At 42.6% G+C, this 27,171-nt stretch overlaps 4 protein-coding genes and 2 long non-coding RNA genes across 15 annotated transcripts in view; 2 read left to right on the forward strand and 4 right to left on the reverse strand.

Moving 5' to 3' along the window:
* Window positions 1-9,878, reverse strand: part of LOC143008402 (ubiquitin carboxyl-terminal hydrolase 50-like) — a 29,464-nt gene extending 19,586 nt beyond the window's left edge. Inside the window, exons 1-12 of one of the 3 annotated variants that reach the window (XM_076160198.1) lie at window positions 9,707-9,878; window positions 9,546-9,623; window positions 9,360-9,450; window positions 9,152-9,273; window positions 8,727-8,797; window positions 8,506-8,628; window positions 8,326-8,421; window positions 7,967-8,098; window positions 7,719-7,847; window positions 7,551-7,585; window positions 7,438-7,472; window positions 5,267-7,324 (exon numbers count right to left, since the gene is read on the reverse strand). In XM_076160198.1, coding sequence (XP_076016313.1) covers window positions 7,263-7,324; window positions 7,438-7,472; window positions 7,551-7,585; window positions 7,719-7,847; window positions 7,967-8,098; window positions 8,326-8,421; window positions 8,506-8,628; window positions 8,727-8,797; window positions 9,152-9,273; window positions 9,360-9,450; window positions 9,546-9,623; window positions 9,707-9,824 — 1,092 coding nt within the window. In that variant the 5' untranslated portion in view covers window positions 9,825-9,878 and the 3' untranslated portion in view covers window positions 5,267-7,262. Of the gene's footprint in view, window positions 1-5,266; window positions 7,325-7,437; window positions 7,473-7,550; window positions 7,586-7,718; window positions 7,848-7,966; window positions 8,099-8,325; window positions 8,422-8,505; window positions 8,629-8,726; window positions 8,798-9,151; window positions 9,274-9,359; window positions 9,451-9,545; window positions 9,624-9,706 lie in introns of those variants that run through there. The other 2 variants (XM_076160149.1, XM_076160190.1) reach the window with 2 other exon arrangements.
* On the forward strand, window positions 270-15,278 carry LOC143008498 (putative E3 ubiquitin-protein ligase RNF144A-A). Of its 5 annotated transcripts, XM_076160321.1 has the most exons (5): window positions 10,697-10,938; window positions 11,931-12,016; window positions 14,089-14,189; window positions 14,345-14,518; window positions 14,671-15,278. In XM_076160321.1, exons 2-5 carry the CDS (start codon window positions 11,995-11,997, stop codon window positions 15,124-15,126), a joined length of 753 nt encoding a protein of 250 aa, XP_076016436.1. In that variant the 5' UTR covers window positions 10,697-10,938; window positions 11,931-11,994; the 3' UTR covers window positions 15,127-15,278. The 5 variants fall into 5 exon arrangements, with proteins under 5 accessions (XP_076016417.1, XP_076016408.1, XP_076016436.1 ...); XM_076160302.1 differs by lacking the exons at window positions 10,697-10,938; window positions 11,931-12,016 and adding an exon at window positions 270-663; XM_076160293.1 differs by lacking the exons at window positions 10,697-10,938; window positions 11,931-12,016; window positions 14,089-14,189; window positions 14,345-14,518; window positions 14,671-15,278 and adding exons at window positions 286-663; window positions 983-1,083; window positions 1,239-1,412; window positions 1,565-2,170.
* Window positions 3,511-4,737, reverse strand: LOC143008582 (uncharacterized). The gene is made up of 2 exons (XR_012964608.1): window positions 4,662-4,737; window positions 3,511-4,573 (listed from the first exon to the last, which is right to left on the reverse strand). It is a non-coding gene; the product is annotated as an uncharacterized LOC143008582 (long non-coding RNA).
* A 3,254-nt stretch (window positions 15,279-18,532) lies between the features above and the next one.
* On the reverse strand, window positions 18,533-20,101 carry LOC143008576 (uncharacterized). Its single transcript, XR_012964605.1, has 2 exons — window positions 19,776-20,101; window positions 18,533-19,681 (listed from the first exon to the last, which is right to left on the reverse strand). It is a non-coding gene; the product is annotated as an uncharacterized LOC143008576 (long non-coding RNA).
* A 41-nt stretch (window positions 20,102-20,142) lies between these two features.
* LOC143008441 (uncharacterized) lies at window positions 20,143-23,983 on the reverse strand. 4 transcript variants are annotated; one of them, XM_076160210.1, is made up of 12 exons: window positions 23,472-23,983; window positions 23,026-23,141; window positions 22,839-22,939; window positions 22,608-22,737; window positions 22,454-22,524; window positions 22,258-22,368; window positions 22,091-22,177; window positions 21,863-21,991; window positions 21,659-21,787; window positions 21,468-21,508; window positions 21,281-21,315; window positions 20,143-21,173 (listed from the first exon to the last, which is right to left on the reverse strand). In XM_076160210.1, exons 2-12 carry the CDS (start codon window positions 23,075-23,077, stop codon window positions 20,413-20,415), a joined length of 1,647 nt encoding a protein of 548 aa, XP_076016325.1. In that variant the 5' UTR covers window positions 23,078-23,141; window positions 23,472-23,983; the 3' UTR covers window positions 20,143-20,412. The 4 variants fall into 4 exon arrangements, with proteins under 4 accessions (XP_076016325.1, XP_076016350.1, XP_076016342.1 ...); XM_076160219.1 differs by having other exon boundaries at window positions 20,149-21,173; window positions 22,608-22,723; window positions 22,843-22,939; window positions 23,472-23,979; XM_076160235.1 differs by lacking the exons at window positions 23,026-23,141; window positions 23,472-23,983 and having other exon boundaries at window positions 20,148-21,173; window positions 22,843-22,939.
* Window positions 23,984-24,132: 149 nt separating this feature from the next.
* LOC143008525 (E3 ubiquitin-protein ligase DDB_G0292642-like) lies at window positions 24,133-26,681 on the forward strand. The gene is made up of 5 exons (XM_076160333.1): window positions 24,133-24,227; window positions 24,815-24,954; window positions 25,170-25,270; window positions 25,414-25,584; window positions 25,695-26,681. The coding sequence occupies exons 2-5, from the start codon at window positions 24,882-24,884 to the stop codon at window positions 26,169-26,171; spliced, it is 822 nt and encodes a 273-aa protein (XP_076016448.1). The 5' UTR covers window positions 24,133-24,227; window positions 24,815-24,881; the 3' UTR covers window positions 26,172-26,681.
* Window positions 26,682-27,171: the final 490 nt, after the last annotated feature.

Raw genomic sequence — 27,171 nt, forward strand, 5'->3', positions numbered from 1 at the left:
TTGCACCTTCAGCATAGGTACACAGCATCAGGACTGTGAAAGTGGTCTCACAAACAAACAAAGTGACACAACATGACAGTAATGATGCATCTACACAACAACAATGTCATCTGAAGTTACAAAGACGATGTCACAATAATGGTATGAATTATCAACCATCTAGTTCTTCCTCACCTCCCACAGTTGTTGTTATTGTCAAAGACGTCTTTAACTGGAAATCACCTGTTGTTCCCGGTAGGTGTGGCATGTGACTTAATCAGCTCTTCCGCACGCTCATCTGATCTAAATGTTTTTAGACCTGATATGGTTCTGTTTTACTGTCACCTGTTCTGCCACATTCTTGTTGAGGGGATTTTTCCATGAATTGGAATGAAGTCCAGTGTTTTAGATTGGAAACGTAACCCTGTTGTCATGTGATTTCTTGTAATAGGGGAGAGAGAGAAAGTGAAACCGAGCTGGATCCATTCTGGCGTCAGTGATCCCAGCACACACTCCGCCTCTGCTGATGCTGCTTATTCCAGAAGGAGAGAGAAAGACGGTGTGTCGACACGGAGGAGCTGATCTGAAACAAGATGTCAACGCAAAATCAGGATGAAAAAAGATACGACCCCAAAGACACCACGCTGAAATTTGTCAACAGACCGGATGATTTGGATCCAATGCGTAAGTGCCGAATACACTCACACACAGTGTTCTCTTTCATCACTTTGTTACATCAAATGTTACAGCGGTGTCCTACGACGATACGAAGCAGAGTTTAGGAGTTAGTGGGGATTTTAAATCTGAGTTTCTCAGATTTGTGAGTCACATCACCATGGCAACTTCATCTGAGGGAAATCAGACATAAGAGCTGATTTCTACAACATTCACTTAGATGATTTGCTTGATAACAGAACAATAAGCCCGTTCAATAAGCTGCACTGCTCAGGAGAGTCTTGAGTACCTGCGCTGATGTTGTTGTTGTTGTTGTCCTCCTCCTCAGCCCCAGAAGAGGGAGACATGGGTCTCCGTGCAGAGATGTCCTGCGGCCACGCTGTCACCCCAGAGTCTCTCACTGGGTGGTGTCGCAGCCTGCTGGATCAGGTACTTTCCATCATCCATCATCACAGTAGAGTTGTTGCTGATACATATTGAGGCTTAGGTTTGTACTTCACACCTGCAATGTGACCTGGGGACCAGATGTCTTTGACCCTAGTCCAGCATCTAACATCATCTGTTTCCTCTCATTCAATTTTCAGGGTCAATACAAATTTAAGTGCCCTGCCTTGAAAAATGGCACCCTCCAGAAGTGTGATGAGCTGTGGTCTTATCAAGAGGTGCGCAGGCTGGCTGTGCTCACCACAGAGGAGATGCAACACTTTGAAGAGACCATTGCCCGTCTAGCTGCCATAGAGTACTGCGAGTATAAACCAGTGAGTGTCCTGACCTGCTGCCCTCTTTACCTTCAAGACAGATGCAGAGTAGCTGAAAGGACATGATTTACTCGCATGAAATCCAACACCAACACAATCATTCTGCCAGATGTCTTACAAGTGACATGTTTACATTTGTGATATGTTAACAGTGCCCTGGGTGCAGAACCTATGTGGAGAGAGAGGACATCACCAACCTCAGCGTGCAGTGCCCAGTCTGCACTTCAGACAAGAAGAAACTCTTCCAGTTCTGCTGGCAGTGTCTGGCCAGTTGGAAAGGGAAGGCTCCCCGCTCTGACCGCTGCGACAACGACGGCTGCATCAACACTGACCTCCAAATTCTCACGAATTGCAAGACCACGGCCCTTCCTCAGGTGAAGGGTGTGGAAGCGTGTCCCTCCATCCGGGCCTGTCCAACGTGTGGACAGAGAGTGGAGCACGACGAAACGGGCTGCAAGAACATCATCTGCCCCCGCTGTCAGGTTGAGTTCTGCTTTGTGTGTCTGAAGCTCACTCCTGAGTGCCTGAAGACAAGCTCCTACTTCATTCCATGCAGCGACGGAGTGGCTGCCAGACAAACATCCATCCCTGTATGGCACAGAAACTAACATACTGTACTCATCATGCAGACTTACTGCCTGTATTACAGCGGCACCTTGTCTGTTGCATGCTTTGATGATGCTGTGTTCAAATGTTTATGTGCTGGGCTCAAGTTAACCATTAACAGCTGCTTTAACCAATAAAGTTTCCCTTCCATGAACTCAGTATTTCTGTTCTATTTGAATCCCCGGTAGCTGCAGGTGTGTGTTGAACAGATTGTTTGAAGGTGAAATTGTAAATTATAGCCACAGAAAATATTCACCAATTCACTGAAACTTTAATGCCTAAATAATTGCATTTGCACAGGTTTGGTATAAAATGATTATTTTGATGTGGGACATCATTGAAAACACAAATACATAAGAACAAGAAGTTTAACCAAATAGCAAAATGAAAACATCTTCCACTTGATGACTTCAGCTCCCTTTGTCAGACAGAAGACAGACATAACATTTCACATTATGTCATCACTTCCATGGATGTGGATTTGTTTCCTCACTCAGATGTTTGGTATTGGCTCTCTATCATACATTCATATACAGTACACACCTACACACACTCTGTCAGCTTTTGCGCACACACAGACACAATATGAGGAGTGAACGGATGAATGTTTACATCAAAACCTCTCAAATCTCTCAAGACATCAGGTGAATAGTCAGGTGAGTAAATGTCACAGCAGTATGTTGGGTGCTTCAACATGTATTCAGAGTCTGTTGCTGTGTCTCTGTCCACACCCAGTGTCTCTGTCCTCTTGGAAGTGTCAGCAGGACACAGAGAGGTTTTTCAATAGGCTACTTGCTGCATGTTACCGCTGTAATAACGCACGTATATGTGCAAAAGATAGAGAAAGGATATGACATTAATTCTGTTTCCAGATATTCACAAGCTTTACATGACTGATGCAGTTTTGACCAGATTCACTCTCTCAAAATGGCAGTTGAAGTCTACTTTCACTTACGTCTCAGATTAACCACCCATCCTCCTCCTCCTCCTCTTCGCGTATTCCTGTTCTACAGCTAGAATACTTTTTAAATATATAGGTAAGCTTTTTCCTCTGTGATTTGTAATATATCCTGCCTTGCTCAGAGGTTGACCTATAGTGCCTCCCTGCTACCTTTAAGCGTGACATCATCTCCTAAAAAGCTGTAGGTTACATTTCCCGCTGTCCAGCTCCCATTTCCCTTTTCTCCCATTTCCCATTTTTAACATTATCACCACATGTTACGTCCCAAGTGATTGTATTTACTGATAGTTCGGTCCTGCTGGCTACAAATTGTTTTCTAAACATTCCAAATATGTCCACGTGGCTCTGGCTCCCTCTAGTGTTCAGATCATGCAAGTGCTCCTTTGACTGAGTAAAGTGTTCAGGCTTCATCAATAAAGTTTCCCTTCCATGAACTCAGTATTTCTGTTCTATTTGAATCCCCGGTAGCTGCAGGTGTGTGTTGAACAGATTGTTTGAAGGTGAAATTGTAAATTACAGCCACAGAAAATATTCACCAAGACATTGAAACTTTAATGCGCAAAGAATTGCATTTGCACAAGTTTGGTATGAAATGATTATTTTGATGTGGGACGTCATTGAAAACACACAAATACATATGAACAAGAAGTTTAACAAAATAGTAAAAGGAAAACATCTTCCACTTGATGACTTCAGCTCCCTTTGTCAGACAGAAGACAGACATAACATTTCACATTATGTCATCACTTTCATGGATGTGGATTTGTTTCCTCACTCAGATGTTTGGTATCGGCTCTCTATCATACATTCATATACAGTACACACCTACACACACTCTAAAACATAATAACTCTAATATAGAGACATCAGGTGAGTAAATGTCACAGCAGTATGTTGGGTGCTTCAACATGTATTCAGGGCTACACACACATGTATTTGTCCCTTCAGGTCTCTGTTGATATCCAATGCACAGGCCTTCTCCAAATAACTGCACATCCTGCAGTTGGTGGAGGGATCAAACACTGTATTTCGAGCAGTTTTTTGTTCATTGGCTGGAATACTGTAGACTTGTCCCGTGGTCCTGTCGTCTGTTGCTCTGTCTGTCTCCAACCAATCTGTTATTAGTGCTTTAGTTATTAGTGATGCATTGCAATGTTGCCTGATTCCAGCAATTTTCCACAACAGGTCATTTTAAAAGAATGACTGCGCGTTATACCGGAATAACACAGATTTAGCTGGATTCCTGGAGTGAGACAGGTCAGATTAACGAGCTGATTTCAGGCCTCCTACACTGGCCTGCGCCGCCTGGAGTGGGGGATGGTATTACACCCTAAAACTCTGACGCAGATACAGTAGAAGTACACAGTCGAGATTCAGCAAACACACGTATATGTGTAAAAAGACCGAAGCATTATAATAGACTAATCCTTCTTGAAGAAATCCGCAAGGTTTTCACGACTTCGACGTACTTCTCCGCCCCCAGTAAGCCGACGTGACCAGGCGAGAAAGGAGCCGTGCTGAGTCGCGCATGGAGAGTGTCCATCTTGCAGCTGGCGTGTGAAGAACAAACGGATGTTATCCGTGCGTGTTCCATCTGAAAACACAATACAGAGCATTATTCAATTTAAGCGCGTGCACAGGGCGATGATCATCTTCTTCCCCCTGAAACCGTTGACAATCACCTGGTAGATTTGACCCATTTCAGCTGTGGTTGACTGCGACGTTCTACTAAGCTGCTATCACGCTGTGCAGTCAGAGCGTTTTGTTTACTGCGCGACTGAAAAGGGGCGAGGCCACAGAAATGCATGAAAGACTTCTGCTTTCATCAATAAAGCATTACGCAACAATAATGAAAGTTGCAGTATGGACTCATCTACTCAACACTATTCTATTCTTACACAAGTTTCCTACAAAATGTCCTTCCATACCTGCAGGTGTGTGTTGAACAGATAGTTTGAAGGTGAAATTGTAAATTCTAGCCACAGAAAATATTCACCACGACATTGAAACTTTAAACTAAACCTAAATGTGAACTAACTGATGATGATTTAGGGAAAGTCACAAATCACCTTTAAAAGTAATCCATATCTCAGAATGATCAGAATCAGAAGGATCAGTCATATCACAACATAAGGGATAACTGAAAAAAGTTGTATTTGTTATTTTCTATTGTTTCAGGTGGTTTATACACATGATGTATGGCAGAAATGTGTTAATCCAACCGGACTTTTTATTCAGAGCAAAACAACTAAAAACCAAATGCACTCAATAGAAACAAATTAAAGCATTATTTTGAGATTCAAGCTTTATTTAATGAGTAATATTTAGGCATAATTTCTAATAAATCAGTGCTGCAAAACAAAATAAACACAGATTGTCAGTTGAATGATTGTTAATAGAACCTAATAATGTATTGCACAAATGATTCTTTCCACGTATATCGTTCCCTTTCTTCACAGGGGAATCTAACTATATCAATAACACAACACACACAATCAACAACTGTCAACAACGACAAAAATGCAACCAGAGACAGAAAAGAGAAGATTTCTGATTGTTTGACTTGACGAAGTAAACAGGATTTATAGGAAGAAGCAGAAAGAAAGACGTTTCTCTTGGTTGTTTACATTTTCAGACCTTAGGAAATCAGCAGATGATGTCACAAAAAACAACAGAAACATGAGGACGTGCTTTGTCAGGTTGGGTTGATCTGAGTTCTCGCCTCTTATTCTGACTCTGAAGTTTGCCCCAACACGCTGCTGCCAAGCTCTCTCTTTGTTTTCTGTTTTTTCATCCCTTTCCTGCCCTGAAATAGCCTCCTAAAAGGTAAACAAGACCTGATTCTTGCATGATCCTCAACAACCGCTCTCTTTTCTACAGCACTCTCACTTGCTTCTCTGCCTTCATGGGCTCTTTTCAAGCTGCGTTTCCCTACACGCTCAAGCAAAGGATCATCATGTAGTTTTAATTTCCTCACATCATCTGTTTGTGTTCCAGGTTGTGTTTAGTCTCAACTTTGCTCTCAGTCTTGTTGCTTGGTGGGGCTTTCACTGATATTTCTCTCACACTTTCCTTATGTGTGCGTTGTATACCAGTGGGGGTCATTTTATCTTCTTGCTCAGTTATCTTCACGAGTAGTTTTCCTGGTTTGTGCTTTGTATCAGACTTCTTCTGGCCTCCCTTCACACTCTCGCTTCTAGACTTGGCATCTTGCTGATCATCCTCCAGCATTTGGCCTCCGTCGCATGGCTTCATACTTCCACCCCTCTCTGATCCCTGGCTCTCTCTCCCTCCTCTCCTTCCTTCCATTCCCGGTTGTCCTGTCACAGCCGGATCCTTCCTCATTCCTCTGTTTTCAGTGTGTTTGTTATCTCCTTTCATTCCCATCTTGCCTCCCTTGCCGTGCTCTGTCATCCTCTCCTCTTTTGTCTGTCTAACACCTTAATTTTGTTGATTTTCCCGGTGCTCTGTTCTCTTGTAGAGGTCATGCTGTGTCTCCGTCTTTTGTTCATGGACATCGGCTGTCTTTACTGCCTTAGTGTCCACCATCGTCCTCTCCTGGTCGCCCTGTTTGTCCACACTAACAGGTTTATCATAATCACCATGTCTAACCTGTTTGCTTCTCTCATATTTTCTCTCTTTTTCTCTCTGTCTAACATCAGGAGATCTTGCAGGTTCTACATCTTTGATAGGGTAAATATATTCTGCGCAGGGCTTGTCAGATCTACATTTTGGATTTTGAATATCCTCCACAATTTTATATTCAACACATGGCCTCACCTGTTTCCACAGTCTACTCCCTGATCCTCTGTCCGTCTGTATTCACTCTCAGACGGCACGCCTGGGATGTTCCGTGTTCCTGTCCTTTGAACATCTTCATTATGACCTCTCTTTTGCTTCTTGTCTTCTTTTCCATCCTCCTCTCCCTGCACGACTGGGATTTCCGACACTTCTGTGCTGAGATCATCATCTTCCTTGTCTCCTCCTTTTTGTTCCTCATCTTCTTTCAGCTTCTTCATTAGTCTCCCCTCATCATCCCCCGCTTCATCCTCTCCCCGTGTCTCCAAATGAATATCTTGAAGCCCGTGTGTTGTACATGTAACACCCTCCTCATTCTGTGTTTTGTGTCCAGCATCAAGTCTTCCTCTCCCTCTGCCTTCCTCGTCATCTCCTATCCTTCCACTTTTTCTCCCTGTAGGATCTGTTATTATGCATCCACACCTGCCTCTTCGTCCACCACCTCAATCTCCACTTCTGTTATCTCCTTACTCTCCTCTTTCTCCTCATATTTGTGCCTCGTATCCTGGGCGGAGACTACCAGGGAAGGTTCTTGGATGATGTCTTTCTGTATTGTAGGTTTGAAGCAGGAATAAAACAAATTGAGGCCAAAAGATGTACGTATGTAAGTTATTTGAAAACTGCAACGCCTTGAGAAAGAAAGAGTACAATTCAACTCACCCTTCTTGTAAAACAGAAGATAAGCACTGGTGGATCTAATGGAAGATACAAGAAAAGGAGGTGACTTTTCAAATTCAGCAAACTGCAACAGGGAAGAAAGATGAAAAACTCACTTCTCAGTCATCTTCTCCTGGAACAGCTGGAAATTCTGTATTTGGATAAAGAAAGCCGTTTTAACATTGTGCACTGTACCATAACTGCTGTGTCATAATAATGGTATTGTTGAACAGAAGAGTTGAAGAGTTCTACAGCAGCACGGGAGTGGAGGTGATCAATCTTACCGGCCTGACATCAGCATCATTAAACTTATACCAGGTCTTATCCTCCTGGGATTGGATTGTAGCAGTGTAATGTCCACTTCTCAGGTCTCCACAATGGTCCACTATCGCATACAGTTCATACGCCTGATTCTTATGTAGCAGGAGGAAATAATGTATTACAAAAATAAATAAATAAATCTATATGTAGTAAATATATAGAAAAAGTGACAGATATCAAGAGGAATGTGCGGACGGTGCACTCATTATACCTTTGGTATCTGCAGGATGCGAGGAACGTCCACACAGCAGTTGATTTTGACATATCTCATGTACTGGTAGTCAAGCTCAAACCTCTTCAGCAGCAGCATCAAAACCTCCGGATGATGCTTCATCTCACATTTCTGATTAAATAAGAGAAGACAAATGAAGATGCAGGAGAAAAAACTGTCTAGACTCCATTTATGCGACAACATGGGGGCACAGAAATCTATAAGGAGGTGAAATCTTGTTTTTAACTGTGATCCAATACAGTAATACCATATCATAAACTCTATACCTATTAAATCGTGAAGTCTTAATATGATCATGACACAGAAGTATAGTAAATGTTAGTTCCTTCATAACTCACGACAGTGGCATCTGCTTTGGCATCACACGTGTCACAGTACAGCTGGTTCTCTCCTTTGACCTCTGTATCTCTGAAAAACTCCTTGATGCCCTGCACCTGAAAAAGCACGAGTGTCACTTTACTCCTAAATTACCTCCAAATGTCACACATGTCTCAGCCATGGCAGACATTTGTCCTCACCACATTATAGTCGTAACTGGTGGAGTCTGTCAGCGCAAGGGGAAGACTCCAAAAAGCATCATGGGTATTCGTCTCTGCTCCACACACACATATGAACCTGTGTGTTAACTGTCCATGGAATAGCTTCAGGTACAAAAACACATAGAGGGTCATTTGTCATTTAACCTACATCTTTTATTCTGTGCAGTTAGATGATATTATTTGTGATTAGTAGTGTGTACCTGTGATGCTTCAGCACTGGTCAGACTTAAAATCTTCTCGTAGTATTCTGCAGCGTCACACTGCTCAAACACTGTGGATGAAAAGAGTATAATGTTTATTAAAGAAAATAATAGTTCATCTTAACATAAACATAATATATATATATATTGTAGAAACCCAATTCTATTTGTAAATAATTAGTGACTACTTTCTATCGATGGATTTTATTTGTAGCTGTAGTTTTGAGATTTACCACCAGGTGGCACTGTTGCTCCTGTGAGAACCACTGCGCATTTGTATTTTTCTGTATGGCCACTTATTACTACGGCAATAACAATAATAATAGTTTTTTTTCTGTAATTAGTTTTTTCTGAACCTTAGGTGATGGACCTAATGACTACTAGAAGCCTAAAAAGAGGTCGATATTGTAACTATAAACTCTTACCTTTTTGAATTCCAAGCTTCTTGGTAATCAAATAAGTGTAAGCGTCGTGTTGCTTTAAATCGTCAAACAGGGTCTTAAGTTGCCGATCAACACACTCGGTGTCTGGATTTTCTTTTGCGTGCCTGTAGAAAGCAAACACACCACACAAGAGTCACACGTCGTTCATTTGAACTGAAAATTAAAAATAGCCAAATAATCAATCTGGCACCTGTCCACAGCCTCTCTGAAGTCGTCAGTCATGTAGAGGACCTGCAGCACACTGTTCAAGTAATCCGTCGATCCCTGGTTGTATTTTTGGCCTGTAAAAAAAAGCCAGAACCTTAAAAACTGCCTAAATGATATTATTATCATTATTATCATACAGATCAGCCTGAATGAAACAGGCTCGGCTCACCTGGACGGCATTGAAAATACTTAGGGAGATAATTCATGTTGTCCTGTTTATTAAAATGCGTTGTCCTTTCTTTGATAACTGCGAATGATATAGAAGATATTAATGCTCTTGGATTATAAATCGAACGCAAAGGTAGAACAGGTGGTCAAACATCAGTTTACCTCGAACTGGAGGCTCCAAATGCTGAGAAATGTGCCTTGGCTCCTGAGAAAACAGGGTTTCTAGTCTATTGGTGGAGTTGCAGTTGCAGACACGGACAATTGTGTGTCTCACAAACATCAAATACTTTTTGTTTCATTTTCGCCACACATTGAATGCTGTCGAAATGATACCAACTCCAAATCTTGTGAGATGAGGTGAATTAAAATGTGGCTATGGCGGTGCTGTTTCAACGACAACAAATAATGCCTGTTATTTTTCTAAGTTGAACAGCTGACGTAAAAATAAAAACAAACAGACTTTCACCAAAATAAAGTTGTCTGAGGATACATTATGTTACTTCCGGGAGCACTTGAATGCACCACTTGTTAAAAGGACAGCGGTCAAGTCAGCCGTCGTTTGAAACTCGGTTGTCAAGTCAGACTCATGTATATGTGTAGAGTGCACGTGTACTACGTCCGTTTTTCAAAATAAGCTGGTAACACACGCTTGTACATAGAAATAGCTTAGTGTCTGATATTTGAGGGTTAATAAAATAATATTTACCCATAGTTTCTGGCAATGACTGACATGGCTGTGTTCAGGGCAACTCTGACACAAACACATACACAAACACCTTTACTGTAGCATTTTGAAGAATTCCACAGTTTAAATCTCACTTTTTGTATGAAGAAAAATTACTTATATACTTAGATACTTTTGTGCGGCTGATTTGACCAAGCTGTTTCAAATGACGTCCGACTTGACCGAAGTCAAAAACCATTCTAATGTCCCCTGGTAGTGTTATTAAGGAGTGGCAACGGTGAATCAAGCAGCAGCAGCAGGTGGGGGAGGAAAAGGAGGAGGGGGCTGTGGGGTGTGGACGTCTGTGGTCAAAGTTCTAGCCCTCCAGGGACCCTCAACACCATGTGGATGACAGACTTTTGTTGAATCCCATATGAGGACAGCAGGGTGGAGTCTCCGTCCAGCATTTTGTCAGTGAAGAGCAGCCGTAGAGTGTCAGGGGAGAGAGAGAAAGTGAAAGCAATGTAGCTGGATCCCTTCTGGCGTCACTGATCCCAGCTCAAACTCCGCCTCTTCTGATGTAGCTTATTGCATCCGGAGAGAGAGCGACGGCGTGTCGACACGGAGGAGCTGATCTGAAACAAGATGTCAACGCAAAATCAGAATGAGAAAAGATACGACCCCGAAGACACCACGCTGAAATTCAACAGAACGGATGATTTGGATCCATGTAAGTGCTGCACACACTCACACACAGTGTTGTAGTCAGGTGGCCAATCCTGAAAAGGACTTCCGTTAAGACTTGTGCGGACATGTTTTGGTACAAGCTGTCAACCGATTTTTTACAAGTTAGAAGACACCCATAGGTAAGATATTAGGGTGGTTGTCAAGCTGAATTTTTTTTGTTGTTGTGACTTTTACAAGAAATTTCAGGCCAATTTTTAGGTTTCCTGCTCAACACGACATGCCACCAATCAATGTTGAATATCTCCACAACCACAAGGACCAAAATTGGTATCAAATGAAAGCCAACACTTATGGGATGTCTGCTGATGTGTTTGTTTGTTTTACGGTTTAGGAGAAAAGTTTAAAGCTTGTAGGGAGAGATAGTGCAATGCTGTACAAGTTATAATACTTAAATGTCCAGGCGAAAATGTAGAACTCTAGATGGTGGTCTATGCTATTTGACTTCATTAATGTACCAGGCTATAACACAAAATATATTTAATTGACATATCGCTATAGTTATTAATTCCATCCTAATATAACTGCTCTCTCACTTGTTTAGGGTTAGGGGTTAGTAACTAGTTAGTACTAAAAACTATGTAATAGTTATATGGCAAGGTATTTTTTTCCCCATCCAAGCAGTGGCACTCAGGTAGGCAGCCAACAGGACCATGTCTGAGTCCTGGTCAGGGACACGAAAGAAGAGTTTACTGTTCTGATACTGCATACCTTAGCAATACAAAACATGCATTATACTCCAAAGGGCACAATATAAATCTGATCTACAAAACAGGAAAAACAATATCATGCCAAATAATCTGAAACAATACAGTTGCATATAATGTGGCAACACTCAATAATAATGATGTGAGTACCGGAGTATTCTTGCACCAAGCTGCACAGGCACACCCACATGCCCCACTGCAAAATATTCCACTTTTTCCACATCGACACAGCCTGGTACTGCACTGACTTCCACTTTCCTTGCATCCACAGCTCCAAGCATCCGGCCTGTACAGGTTCTTGGTTAAAAGCTTGGGGGACAAGCGTTCCATCCTTCATGAGCCAACCACAACTGGTCGGTGAGGGCAACTGTGGATGGGTCACTAGTGACCGTTTCCAAACCTTTGTTTGATAATCAGACCGCATGAGGTGCAGAGACAAGGCATCCTGAGTTGGTGGGAAAGTGTCCACATTGGCTTTCACTCTCCTAAACAGGGCACAGGGAACTTGATGCATTGAAGTGCTGGTCGTTTTTGGATCATAAAGTTTTGCAGACAAACTGTTCTGCTGAGGATAGAATAGCTGGGATTGGTACTTCATCCTCACCAAAGTTGTGGAGAAGATGAGGGCACTGCTGGAACACTTTCCACGCCGTCCTATTTCCTATTCCAGTGAACTGACTGGTAGTGTCACATACAGTGATGGCATGAAATGCCAACAGACCCTTCAGAATCTCATTTGACATTGTAATATCGTGCACTTTAATGTAGTGTGGTTTCTTGGCAGTTCCTGCTTTCATCCAAATTTCTGGGCTCAGCAGGTGTGCAAACACAAGAAGCAACAACAGTACATCTGTGTCTCTGCACTGAATGATGAGGCTCTCATACCCTTTACGTTGTGGCATCAACAGCATGTAGCAATATGTGGGTATCTGCTTCTTCGTGGGCAGCCCGTAGGTGGGAAACATCAATCCCAGCTGACGATGCCACTTTTTCAGCAGTCTCATTTTGAGTGATGCCTACCAATCCTCCAGCAACCTTTCCGGTTTTGTTGATGTGCTGAAGGCAAAGATCAAAAGGCACCTCGTTGAAGCTGTGTTTGGCCACCATCTAGGAAGCCCTGGTAGACCTGCGGTGCTGTCTGTGCCAGATGTTCCATGTCTGCTGTGAATACAGCACCCCATCTTGTGCAGTGGGTGTGATCATATGCAGCAAACCAGGGAATCATGCTCTTGAAGGCCGACATGTAAAGCTTCCAGTCACCACATCTCAGTGCCCTTGTGAATGCCAGGAGAAGAGACACAAGGTCCATGTATTGTCACCAGAAGGTAAATGTCGGTTTGTCTTCATTAGCCTTGTCAAAGCAAGGAGATCCTGAACCTCTCCAACTTTCAAACAAGATCTTCACAGCATGCTGCAGCTGCCTCAATTTCTCCACATCATATGTGTCCTGAGAGTGCATCTGCCAACTCAAAGCAACTTTTGTCTATTGTGCTATCATTGTCATCCACCCATTGCAGACAGGTTGGCCACAATTCTCCAAAGTGCTTTAAAGGCAAGTTTGTGTGCACGGGCTACACGGTTCCATCCCTTTCCCTTCATGATGTTTTCAGCTGTGTTCTTTCCGAACACACCAATTGTAGTCTGCATATAATCCAGGCAAGATCTTGGTTCTTTGATTGTTTAGTTAGTTGTGTGGCTGAATAAATAGGGTTGACACCTACTGTGATCATCTTCTTCACTGGATCTGCTGCCTTATGCCAAATCACAGCTGTGCTGACATAACAGTGCACCTTGTGTTGTGATACTCTTGTGGTATTTATTGATTATCATTTTTTAAAGATCATACTCGCACATAACGTGGATTATATTGCACATTTGCCCAAAATTACAGGAGGTAACATGGAAGAAAGAGGAAGCACTTTGGTAAAAAATCCGATTTTACCACTTTTAAGAATATAGTGCTAAAATGGACAAAAAAAAACATTTTCCAAGCTGACAACCTGGCTATAGCATATGTTAAGGGGTTAAATATTAATACTGGATAGGTTGTATGCTTGTACCAAAAAGTGTCCCACAAAGCTTTTCAGTTTTGGCCCCCTGACTATTGTCTTTCATGGATGTACATCACTTTGTTACATCAAATGTTACAGCGGTGTCCTTCGACGATACGAAGTAGAGTTTAGGACTTAGTGGGGATTTTAAATTTGAGTTTCACAGGGCTGACTTTTAAACAGAGTCACATCGCCATGGCAACTTCATCTGGGAGAAATCAGACATAAAAGCTGATTTCTATAACATGCACTTAGATGATTTACTTGATAACAGAACAATAACCCTGTTCAATAAGCTGCACTGCTCAGGAGAGTCTTGAGTACCTGTGCTGATGTTGTTGTTGTTGTTGTTATTGTTGTTGTTGTTCTCCTCCTCAGCCCCAGAGGAGGGAGACATTTTTCTCCGTGCAGAGATGTCCTGCGGCCACGCTGTCACCCCAGAGTCTCTCACTGGGTGGTGTCGCAGCCTGCTGGATCAGGTACTTTCCATCATCCATCATCACAGTAGAGTTGTTGCTGATACATATTGAGGCTTAGGTTTGTACTTCACACCTGCAATGTGACCTGGGGACCAGATGTCTTTGACCCTAGTCCGGCATCTAACATCATCTGTTTCCTCTCATTCAATTTTCAGGGTCAATACAAATTTATGTGCCCTGCCTTGAAAAATGGCACCCTCCAGAAGTGTGATGAGCTGTGGTCTTATCAAGAGGTGCGCAGGCTGGCTGTGCTCACCACAGAGGAGATGCAACACTTTGAAAAGACCATTGCCCGTCTAGCTGCCATAGAGTACTGCGAGTATAAACCAGTGAGTGTCCTGACCTGCTGCTCTCTTTACCTTCAAAACAGATGCAGGGTAGTTTAAAGGACATGATTTACTTCCATGAAATCCAGCACCAACACAATCATTCTGCCAGATGTCTTACAAGTTAAATGTTTACATTTGTGATATGTTAACAGTGCCCTGGGTGCAGAACCTATGCGGAGAGAGAGGACATCACCAACCTCAACGTGCAGTGCCCAGTCTGCACTTCAGACAAGAAGAAACTCTTCCAGTTCTGCTGGCAGTGTCTGGCCAGTTGGAAAGGGAAGGCTCCCCGCTCTGACCGCTGCGACAACGACGGCTGCATCAACACTGACCTCCAAATTCTCATGAATTGCAAGACCACGGCCCTTCCTCAGGTGCAGGGCGTGGAAGCGTGTCCCTCCATCCGGGCCTGTCCAACGTGCGGACAGAGAGTGGAGCACGACGAAACGGGCCTCAAGAACATCATCTGCCCCCGCTGTCAGGTTGAGTTCTGCTTTGTGTGTCTGAAGCTCACTCCTGAGTGCCTGAAGACAAGCTCCTACTTCATTCCATGCAGCGACGGAGTGGCTGCCAGACAAACATCCATCCCTGTATGGCACAGAAACTAACATACTGTACTCATGATGCAGACTTACTGCCTGTAGTACAGCGGCACCTTGTCTGTTGCATGCTTTGATGATGCTGTGTTCAAATGTTTATGTGCTGGGCTCAAGTTAACCATTAACAGCTGCTTTAACCAATAAAGTTTCCCTTCCATGAACTCAGTATTTCTGTTCTATTTGAATCCCCGGTAGCTGCAGGTGTGTGTTGAACAGATTGTTTGAAGGTGAAATTGTAAATTATAGCCACAGAAAATATTCACCAATTCACTGAAACTTTAATGCCTAAAGAATTGCATTTGCACAGGTTTGGTATAAAATGATTATTTTGATGTGGGACATCATTGAAAACACACAAATACATATGAACAAGAAGTTTAACCAAATAGCAAAATTAAAACATCTTCCGCTTGATGACTTTAGCTCCCTTTGTCAGACAGAAGACAGACATAACATTTCACATTATGTCATCACTTTCATGGATGTGGATTTGTTTCCTCACTCAGATGTTTGGATTCGGCTCTCTATCATACATTCATATACAGTACACACCTACACACACTCTGTCAGCTGTGGCCCACAGACATAATATGAGGAGTGAACAGATGAATGTTTACATCAAAACCTCTCAGATCTCTCAAGACATCAGGTGAGTAAATGTCACAGCAGTATGTTGGGTGCTTCAACATGTATTCAGAGTCTACACCCAAATGTATTTGTCCCTTCAGGTCTCTGTTGATATCCAATGCACAGGCCTCCTCCAAATAACTGCACATCTTGCAGTTGGTGGAGGGATCAAACACTGTATTTCGAGCAGTTCTTTGTTCGTTGGCTGGAATACTGTAGACTTGTCAGTGGTCCTGTCTCTGTCCCCCCAGCCCCCCGTCCACCAGGGGGGGGGAGAGGATAACCCAGAAAAAGCTGGATTCCGCGAGTGAAACAGGTCAAATTAACGAACTGATTTCAGGCCACCTACGCTGACCTGCGCCGCCTGGAGTGTGGGGATGGTAATTACACCCTAAAACTCTGGCGAATACAGTAGAAGTCAACAGGTGAGATTCCGCCAATACACGTATATGTGTAAAAAGACCGAAGCATTATAATAGACTAATCCTTCTTCAAGAAATCCGCAAGGTTTTCTTGACTTTGACTTATCCCTCCGCCCCCTCTCATCCGAATAACACAGTGGAGAACGGAGCCGTGCTGGATCCCATATGAAGACAGCACCGTTGAGTCTCCATCCAATAACTTGTCTGTAAAGATCAAACGGATGGTTTCCGTGCGTATTGCATCTGAAAACACAATACAGAGCATTATTCCATTTAAGCGCGTCAGGTCTGTAAGTCAAACAGTGTTTCTGTGTAGTACAGATATATACACATTTACACGTGTTCATACCTCCGAATGCCTCCACAACCTTCTCCTTCAGCTGCAGCACAGTTATGTCGTTCAGCTGCTCTTCTCTGTCACACAGTGAGATGAAGAAATGTTCCCCACGAAATCCCTCTACACGAACGCCAACAACCATTTTGATTAATAATCCTGCATCATTTTTGCTAAAACCCCTCTCAAAATGGGAGTTGAAGTCTATACTTTCACTTTCATATACGTCTCTAATTAACCCCTCCTCCTCCGCTTCATTTAACAACAGCTAGAATACATTTGAAATCTATGTATTGATATTATGTGCTGCATCGTTGTTTGGACTCGTGAGACAGAGATGAGGGTTTGAGCCTTTATATCATGATGAACTCCACAGAAAACAACTCATTACACGTTTCATTTCTTCAGCCTTCCTCCGTTTGTGATGATGACGCTCCTCACCAGGATTCTCATGTTCATCACCTCCATGGCTGTTTGTTTACACTGACTTCGTTCTTTGTAGCTTTTTTCTCTTTGTGATTTTTAATATTCCCTGCCTTGCTCACAGGTTGACCGAGAGCCTCCCTCCCACCTTTACGTGTGAAGCTGTCGGTTACATTTGTCTCTGCCCAGCTCCCGTTTCTAACATTATCACCACATGGTTCATTCATACAAGTGATTAGATTTACTGATGGTTCCGTCCTGCTGGTTATAGATTGTTTTCCAGATATGTCCTCGCGCCTCTGGCTCCCTCTAGTGTTCTGATCACGCACGCGCTCCTTTGACTGAGTACAATGTTGATTTCCTCTCTGACTCTCAGTGTGTCTGATTCCTTTCACGTCTCTTTCAAAACGTGGAAAATCCCTTAACCGTTCTGCATTACACGACATTACCTTAACAGTCTGTTCCACTATTCTATGAATGTTGTCTTTTCGATTTTGTGTTTGCAAAGTAAAACCATTTTCCAGTCTGAAAGTGTGTCCATCTGTTTCTTGTAATAGGGGAGAGACAGAAAGTGCAATGGAGCTGGATCTTAGTCTGAATCTGCCAGAATGGGCTGACTTTTAAACAGAGTCACTGCGTGGTGTCGCAGCCTGCTGGATCAGGTACTTTCCATCATCCATCATCACAGTAGAGTTGTTGCTGATCCATATTGAGGCTTAGGTTTGTACTTCACACCTGCAATGTGACCTGGGGACCAGACGTCTTTGACCCTAGTCCAGCATATAACATCATCTGTTTCCTCTCATTCAATTTTCAGGGTCAATACAAATTTAAGTGCCCTGCCTTGAAAAATGGCACCCTCCAGAAGTGTGATGAGCTGTGGTCTTATCAAGAGGTGCGCAGGCTGGCTGTGCTCACCACAGAGGAGATGCAACACTTTGAAAAGACCATTGCCCATCTAGCTGCCATAGAGTACTGCGAGTATAAACCAGTGAGTGTCCTGACCTGCTGCCCTCTTTACCTTCAAAACAGATGCAGGGTAGTTTAAAGGACATGATTTACTCCCATGAAATCCAGCACCAACACAATCATTCTGCCAGATGTCTTACAAGTGACATTTTTACATTTGTGATATGTTAACAGTGCCCTGGGTGCAGAACCTATGTGGAGAGAGAGGACATCACCAACCTCAGCGTGCAGTGCCCAGTCTGCACTTCAGACAAGAAGAAACTCTTCCAGTTCTGCTGGCAGTGTCTGGCCAGTTGGAAAGGGAAGGCTCCCCGCTCTGACCGCTGCGACAACGACAGCTGCATCAACACTGACCTCCAAATTCTCACGAATTGCAAGACCACGGCCCTTCCTCAGGTGAAGGGTGTGGAAGCGTGTCCCTCCATCCGGGCCTGTCCAACGTGTGCGCTTTGTGTGTCTGAAGCTCACTCCTGAGTGCCTGAAGACAAGCTCCTACTTCCTTCCATGCAGCGACGGAGTGGCTGCCAAAGTTTCCCTTCCATGAACTCAGTATTTCTGTTCTATTTGAATCCCCGGTAGCTGCAGGTGTGTGTTGAACAGATTGTTTGAAGGTGAAATTGTAAATTACAGCCACAGAAAATATTCACCAAGACATTGAAACTTTAATACCCAAAGAATTGCATTTGCACAAGTTTGGTATAAAATGATTATTTTGATGTGGGACGTCATTGAAAACACACAAATACATATGAACAAGAAGTTTAACCAAATAGCAAAATGAAAACATCTTCCACTTGATGACTTCAGCTCCCTTTGTCAGACAGAAGACAGACATAACATTTCACATTATGTCATCACTTCCATGGATGTGGATTTGTTTCCTCACTCAGATGTTTGGTATCGGCTCTCTATCATACATTCATATACAGTACACACCTACACACACTCTGTCAGCTTTTGCGCACACACAGACACAATATGAGGAGTGAACGGATGAATGTTTACATCAAAACCTCTCAGATCTCTCAAGACATCAGGTGAATTGTCAGGTGAGCAAATGTCACAGCAGTATGTTGGGTGCTTCAACATGTATTCAGAGTCTACCCACACACACATGTATTTGTCCCTTCAGGTCTCTCTTGATATCCAACTCAGCAGCACACAGAGGGGGAGAGCAGAGACTTTTCAACAGGCAGCAATGGGAAGAGAAAAAGGGGCAAAGACTCATCTATTAACCCGGAGTCACACCTGACGCCTGAACTAAGGAGCATGTGGGCTTCATGTTCATCAATTTATCTGTTATTAGTGCTTAAGTTATTAGTGAAGCATTGGAAAGTTGCCTGATTCCAGCAATTTTCCACAACAAAATGTAGTTTTAAAGGAATGACTGCGCGTTATACCGGGATAACACAGAATTAGCTGGATTCCTGGAGTCAGACAGGTCAGATTAACGAGTTGATTTCAGGCCACCTACTGACCTGCGCCGCCTACAGTGTGGGGATGGTATTACACCCTAAAACTCTGACGCAGACGCAGTAGAAGTACACAGTCGAGATTCAGCAAACACACGTATATGTGTAAAAAGACCGAAGCATTATAATAGACTAATCCTTCTTCAAGAAATTCGCAAGGTTTTCACGACTTCGACTTATTCCTCCGCCCCCAGTCACCCGAAGTACACAGTGGAGAACGGAGCCGTGCTGGATCCCATATGAGTACAGCAACGTGGAGTCTCCATCCAGTATCTTGTTTGTGAAGAGCAACCTGATGTCATCCGTGCGTGTTCCATCTGAAAACACAATACAGAGCATTGTTCCATTTAAGCGCGTCCGGTCTGTATGTCAAACAGTGTTTCTGTGTTGTACAGATATATACACATTTACATTTTAATTTCTCAAATATCTTCTCCTTCAGTTGTAGTACAGTCATGCTGGCCATCTGTTCCTCAGTGTTGCACAGGTCGATGGTCATCTTCTCCCCCCTGATGCCGTTGACCATCACCCGGTAGATTTTATCCATTTCAGCTGTGGTCGGCTGTGACTTTCTACTAAGCTGTTTTCGCTCTGTGCAGTCAGAGGGTTGTTTACTGCGCAAATGAAAAGGGGGCGAGGCCACAGAAATGCATGAAACACTTTCACTTTCATCCATAAAGCATTACTCAACAATAATGACAGTTACAGTATGTACTAATCAAAACACTATTCTTATTCTTACACACATTTCCTACAAAATCTCCTTCCATACCTGCAGGTGTGTGTTGAACAGATAGTTTGAAGGTGAAATTGTAAATTCTAGCCACAGAAAATATTCACCAAGACAATACATTGAAAATGTAATTGCCCAAAGAATTGCATTTGCACAGGTTTAGTACAAAATGATTATTTTGATACGTCATTGAAAATACAAATGCATTACAAAAAAAGTTTCGCCAAACACAAACGTGACTTGGAGGTACGTTTAATTTCTTCAGCCTTCCTCCGTTTGTGATGATGACGCTCCTCACCAGGATTCTCATGTTCATCACCTCCATGGCGGTTTGTTCACACTGACTTTGTTCTTTGTAGCTGTTTTCTCTTTGTGATTTTTAATATTCCCCGCCTTGCTCACAGGTTGACCGAGAGCCTCCCTCCCACCTCTAAGTGTGAAGCTGTCGGTTACATTTGTCTCTGCCCAGCTCCCGTTTCTAACATTATCACCACATGGTTCATTCATACAAGTGATTAGATTTACTGATGGTTCCGTCCTGCTGGTTATAGATTGTTTTCCAGATATGTCCTCGCGCCTCTGGCTCCCTCTAGTGTTCTGATCACGCACGCGCTCCTTTGACTGAGTACAATGTTGATTTCCTCTCTGACTCTCAGTGTGTCTGATTTCTTTCATGTCTTTTTCAAAATGTGGAAAATCCCATAACCGTTCTGCATTACACGACATTACCTTAACAGTCTGTTCCACTATTCTATGAATGTTGTCTTTGGGGTTTTGTGTTTGCGAGGTAAAGCCATTGTCCAGTCTGTAAGTGTCTTTATCTGTAATGGCAGCATCTCTGTGCGGTGACGCCTCTTCATCAGGGCGAACACATGCTCCTGTCCGCATGTCATGGTCGATCTCCTTTTGCTTCAGATGTCTCTCTCTGTTCCAACTCCTGTCCCACAGGTTGTTTTGAGGGACAGGATCCACTCCACTCGCTGCTTCGTCGCGTCTTCCTTCAGCCTCACCATCTGAATTTGCAAGGTGAGCTTCCCGATCGTCTCCAGTGGGTCTTTCCGATCGTAGTCTCTTCACTTGGAAGTGGAAGTGAGAGAAGGGATTAAATTACATCCACAAGCAGACCAACTACCATTCTAGCATGTCTTTAACTGAATAATTAAGTGTGTATTTGCGATCTCACCTTTCCTGTACATAAGAAGATAAGCGGTGCGGGACCTGGTTCAAAGACAGAAAAAGAAAAAGCATCATCAAAGAGGCTTTTGACCCTAAACTCAAGACCTCCAGCTGAAGCCTGAGAAGGTCAAGAGAGCATAAACTGACGTAAATGAAGATAGAATCTGTCGCTGAATAAAGGCAGAGATGTTTACCCAAAAGAGGCGTTTCCAGCTCCAAACAACGGCTGTCTGACCTGTAACAAGATCAACATCACTGTAAATGCTGCAGTATAATCTCATGTACATGTTATACTCTTTGATTGTACAGGTGTATCTTCAGAAACGTTACTCCTGTAATGTTTGACTGGATAATATGTAAATGTTGGGAACACGAGGCCTCTCACCTTCTCCACGCTGGTGTCGTCAAAGTGATACCACCCCCCGTTTTCATAAGATTTGATCCTCGCGGTGTAATGACCTCCTGTCAGATTACCAACGTGGTCGACTAATGCGTAGAGGTCATATGTGCAATTCTAAAGAGAAACAAAAGTCACAGATTCTGCATGGAAACAGATTGATTCATTTGAAAGCAGCGTAAAGGTAAACACCTCCATCTGTAACGTCTGCGGCACGTCCACGTTGCATTTCAGCTTGGTGTAGCGATTGCACTTTGAGTCAAAGCTGAACCTCTTGAGCAGCAGCGTCAGAATCTCTGGGTTCTGCGTCACCTCACATCTCTACACGTCAACACAAGAATAACTGTCAGCTGCAAAATCACCCCAGTTGCTTCATTTTTCAACTCAAAACAAAAACGTATCATACGAACGTGTACTCACCATGTCTGCGTCTCCCTTTCTGGTGCAGTGGTCGCAGTACATCCCAAGGACTCTTTCCGTCCTGCAGAATGCCTCCAGCCCTTTCTTCTGTAAATAAATTATATTCACTTATCCCCTGTGTACTAATAACACAGGTTACTGTCATTTACGGCATTATGCCACCATACCACGCATGAATCTTCCACTGAGAGCGGCAGAATCCAGAAAAAGCTCTCCGACTCGCTCTCATTCTGACACATACAGCATGTAATCCTGTGGCCTAGCTGTCCCCTGAATATCTACAACACAATGGTAAAGCAGCGTTTCAGTAACCTGGATGGCAAAGATACAATTTAAGGGCTCATTAAGGGATTTGAGGTTTACCTTAGATGCCTCAAGGCTCGTCATGCACAGGATCTTCTCAAAATACTCGGCAGCATCACGTTGCTCATATACTGGGACAAAGTACGAGTAGGTAAGAGAAGAAGAAGAAGAAGAAGAAGAAATCACTTATGAAGGAATCACATGCGACTCTTACCATTTGCGATGCCCAGCTGTTCTGTGATGTTAGAGGTCTCGGCTGTGCATCTCTCTAATTCAGAAAACAAGCTCAGCAGGTGTAGATCAATGGTTGATACATCTTGAATGCAGCACCTGTGGCACGGATACTTTACATGTCAGTGTTGACGGCACTTTCATTTAATGTGGATTTGAATCTAATATACCGTGTCAAATTTTGAACGACGGTATCAAATGCAGAGTTACTTACACACCTTTTCACAGCCTCCCGGAAATCATTAGTCATGAACAGCACCTGAAGCACGCTGTTCAGATAGCATGTCAGACCTGGACTCTTCAAACCACTGTAATCTAAAGACATAACAGTGACACATTATCATAGACACACACATATGATAACAAGAGAACTTCACATCACATCACTTCACTCCACTGACCTGAAAGGTTCTTGAGTTTCTCCCGGAACTTTTGTAATCTGTCATGGCTCATGCTGGATCATCAGAGTAAGAGGTGATGTAACGATTCAACTCATTGTCTTGTGTTTGGGTTTCACCTGTTGACGACACAGTCGAGAGTGAGGGACAACAACCATTCATAAGACATGTTTATGGCCTGTATTCTCTGTTTAGCATCAGGGGGGACGTGCTCGTCATGGCAACAGATGACAGATTTGTACGATCTGTCATTAACATCGATCATAATCCAGCTATGTAATCCGTCAAATATGATCCGATCACCAAACTATACTTACTACTCTTTCAGTTTTAACACTACAAACCTCCTAATAAACCACCTAAACACAACTTATCATGGTGAATCTGTAAACTCACTACACGTTGCTAAGATAAACTAAGATGCTAAGATAAAAAAAAAAATGACTCACAAACACTTTCGATTCCTGTCGCAGAAACCCGTCACGTTACGTGCTGTCCTCCGGAATTTGTATCCTAAAAAAAGCCCAAAAGAACTGCCGCGCACTTTGAACAAACGTGTGGCGTGGGTGTGCACAGTGAAGAAAGGGCGCTCGATCCATTAGACTCGTATCAAGCCGTATAAAAAAACAACAACTCCAGGATGTCGTCTGTCAAGGCACTGCAGCTCTATGGCATCCTGCGTTCAGTGCTGCCTCAAGTGGCCAGAAGCTATACTGCATCAATAAATGTAGGCGGAAACTATTGCACACTTGCAGTACACTTTCCAACCACCAGTGGCAGCACCGAGGACAAAACAGCATGCCAGTCCCCCCCACAACTTTCTTTAAAACTGTAACAAACGGCTATACAATTATAAATAATTAAATAAAATACAAACGTAACAAACCAACAAAAATGTATATCCACAAAAGGGCTAAAGAGTATTGTAAAATAGATAAAGAAAATAAAGAAAGAAAGAAAATAGAAAGTTAAAAGAACTTCAGACTTACGGATTCACAACAGTTTAGTTTTGAAAGCTTAAGTGTTCATCAGATTTTTCAATGTTTTTATGTTAAGTTTAAGTTCCATTTTGAGTTCTTTAAAGCTGGGTTTCCCCCTCATTTGGCTTCAACCACGTATGCGTCAGAGGAGTGGCTACACGCTCCGTGCTTATCAAAACAACAAAGCGAAAGTCCAGAGAGGATCAGAAGAAGAGTGTCGGAAAGGTAAGTCAAAAGCCACTTCCTTTTAAATCCATTTTTACCACTAATATAGTGACCAAAGATTCTTTAAATTGAATTGTATGTCGCTTAATATTGTCAAGATTGTTTTCACAACATTGACGTCATATATTTAAAATGATAATATAGTATAGGTTTGCATTATGAATATGTTTATTATTCACACTGTTTAGGTGTACATCAATCAAAGATTAGTAATAAGTAGCCCTTGTCAGGGTTTTAAAGTAACTATACTTAGACTTAGACTTAGAGTTAGACTTCCTTTTATTGTCATTGCACAAAAAACAGAACAGTGAGTCTTGACATCGAAATGTCGTTGCTTGGCTTCCGGCATAACAGCGCTAAAACTTTCCAGCTATACAGAGATGAGTGGCAGCGAATACACCAGCTGAGTGGCAGCTTTCTAGTACATTTAATAACATCAGGCACAAGCATTGTGAGACATGACTCACAGATTCAAATAACAGATATCAGATAATGACAGAAACATAGCATTGCATTACAGTAACATCTTTTCTCATAATGTCAATAGTCTTCCAACTTGCTGTTTCTGTCTTTCCATGCTGTGGTAGTGTGTTCCTGTGTGTAGTTGTGCAGAGGAAGCAGGGATATATCGCCTACACACAGGAAAAAGAGTAGATGGAGAAGAGGTACAACCCACTAGATACAACCCTGAAGTTTGTCAACAGGAAGGATGACCTGGATCCAGTTGGTGAGATCTCTTTCCCTTTGTCACTTCAAAATATTTGAAGGAAAGGTTAACAACATATACTTTGTCATCTGTCATCTTCCTTTTCTTGATGGTTGATCAATTTAGATCCAATTTGATGCCTCCAAATTCATGTATGTAAGCTGCTTTTACAGTTAAAATGAAACAAGAACCATATTCTACCATATTGCCAATATTCTTCTTCCTCTGCTCCTCAGCCTCAGATGAAGATGACTGTAGTATCCGAGCAGAGATGTCCTGCGGTCACGCTGTCACGCCTGATTCTTTAACAGGATGGTGTCGCAGCCTGCTTGATCAGGTTAAACACAGGCACCAATTGAACTCTTGAAATATATCATGTGAAAGTAAATCAGATGAAAAGCAATTGTGATAATAACAGACAGTAATTATGACAGTGAGTCCATTTTCTGTATTCTTTTACACTGGTTCTGTTATCCAAAGGGTCAGTACATGTTTAGATGTCCTGCGTTGAAAGAAGGAACCACACAGTGCAATGCATTGTGGTCTTACCAAGAGGTGCGCAGGATGGCTGATTTGTCTGTTGAGGAAATGCAGCATTTTGAGGAGACGATGCCCCGCCTGGTTGCTGCAAAGTGCTATGACTTCCAAGAAGTAAGCCCTTCTGGTTGTTTCAAAAACAATTTTTGCAGTAAATTTTTACAACATAATACCACATAATTAAGTCTGTTAATGTTTAAATTAGGCTGCTTCTTTCTCTCCAGTGCCCACAGTGCAAATCGAATGTTGAGAGGAAGAATCCCCTCAACCTGTGTGTCAAATGCACCATTTGCACAGCTGATCGGGGGAAGCCCTATTTCTTCTGCTGGCAGTGTTACAAGGAGTGGAAAGGTCACAACTCCCGGTCTGATCGCTGTGACAATGAAGGCTGCACCAACAAGGACGTGGCGCTTCTGCAGACCTGTGAGACCATCAGTCTGCCTGAGGTAAAGGGAGTCACCCACTGCCCGTCTGTCCGGGTCTGTCCAACATGTGGCATGAAGGTGGAACATAACAGAAAACACTGCAAAAATATTCTCTGTCCTCGATGTCAGGTGACGTTCTGTTTTGTCTGCCTGAAACTTAAGCGTGAATGTTGTAAAACCAGCTCGCCCTACGGAGCGTGTCGTGATGGTGTGGCTCCTCGACAGACCTCGATCCCCATATGGAAGAAAACATTACGTCTGTCATTAAACAAGTGAAAATAAGTACAGCAAGGCGACATTAAGTCAGTTACTCTGCGGTGAAAGTCATGAAAATCCATGACAAGATTACAACAAAGCAAAATGGCTCCAGTTTTATGTTTATAATGTATATGTATGTGTCAGTAAATGTTTCAATGTTTTTATCTAATCATATGAATGAAATCAATTATGCTTCATTAAAGTATCTGTTGTACATAAGGAAAATATCTTAAGTTGTCTCTATGTACAATTATTGGTTCTTTTTGTCTATATGTTCGAGTCAATTCATAACATAGCATCATATCTTTAGGATGAAAAGTCTAGTAGTAAAGTAAGTAAGGCACAAGAACTGCTGGAACCACAGCTAACCTACTGTGAGGATACGGTGACATCTAGTGGTGACATGGAGTATGGCAATTTACAAACACTAAAAAGGCTTTCATGCCACAGTACTGACCAGAGTATAAGGAGACGGGAGGGGAACTTTTGTTTCATGATATATAAAAAGGCCGGAATATTTTAAAAGAACCTTCTTGTGTGTTTATTGTTGTTTTACTGGATTTTATACAATCAGGAAGTTCTCATGTCACTCCTTTGCCATGGCAGTGTCAGAAATTCCTGGGTGTTTTCCAATGTCTAACTGGAAAAGTATTCATACAGCTTGTTCACGTGTTTGTGGAATGTGAATAGAAAAGGAAACCAAAAGCATTTCAGTCGAAATATGAGGAGCTATTTATAACCCATAACCAGGCTTCCAATAGCTGCAGTATGACATGACCTTTGCACAAAACAAGCAGCAGGGGTTTTCCATGACAAGTTTAATATGTCTACAAATTGATGCAGCAAACATCTTTGGCACATTTCACTTGTATAGTTCCCTGTGAGAAATAGCTATAGCCTTGTTTGGAAATGATACAGGTCTAACATCTTGGTTTGTATGTCATTAAATCGAGTCCTATAAAGTTTCTTCTTCTTCTTCTTCTTCTTCTTCTTCTTCTTCTATTTAAACAGTGACGTC

The sequence above is a fragment of the Genypterus blacodes genome, unplaced genomic scaffold (assembly GCF_046128005.1).
Source record: "Genypterus blacodes isolate CSIRO-AG114 ecotype Tasmania unplaced genomic scaffold, CSIRO-AGI_Gbla_v1 ptg000011l_1, whole genome shotgun sequence".
NCBI classification, from domain to species: domain Eukaryota; kingdom Metazoa; phylum Chordata; class Actinopteri; order Ophidiiformes; family Ophidiidae; genus Genypterus; species Genypterus blacodes.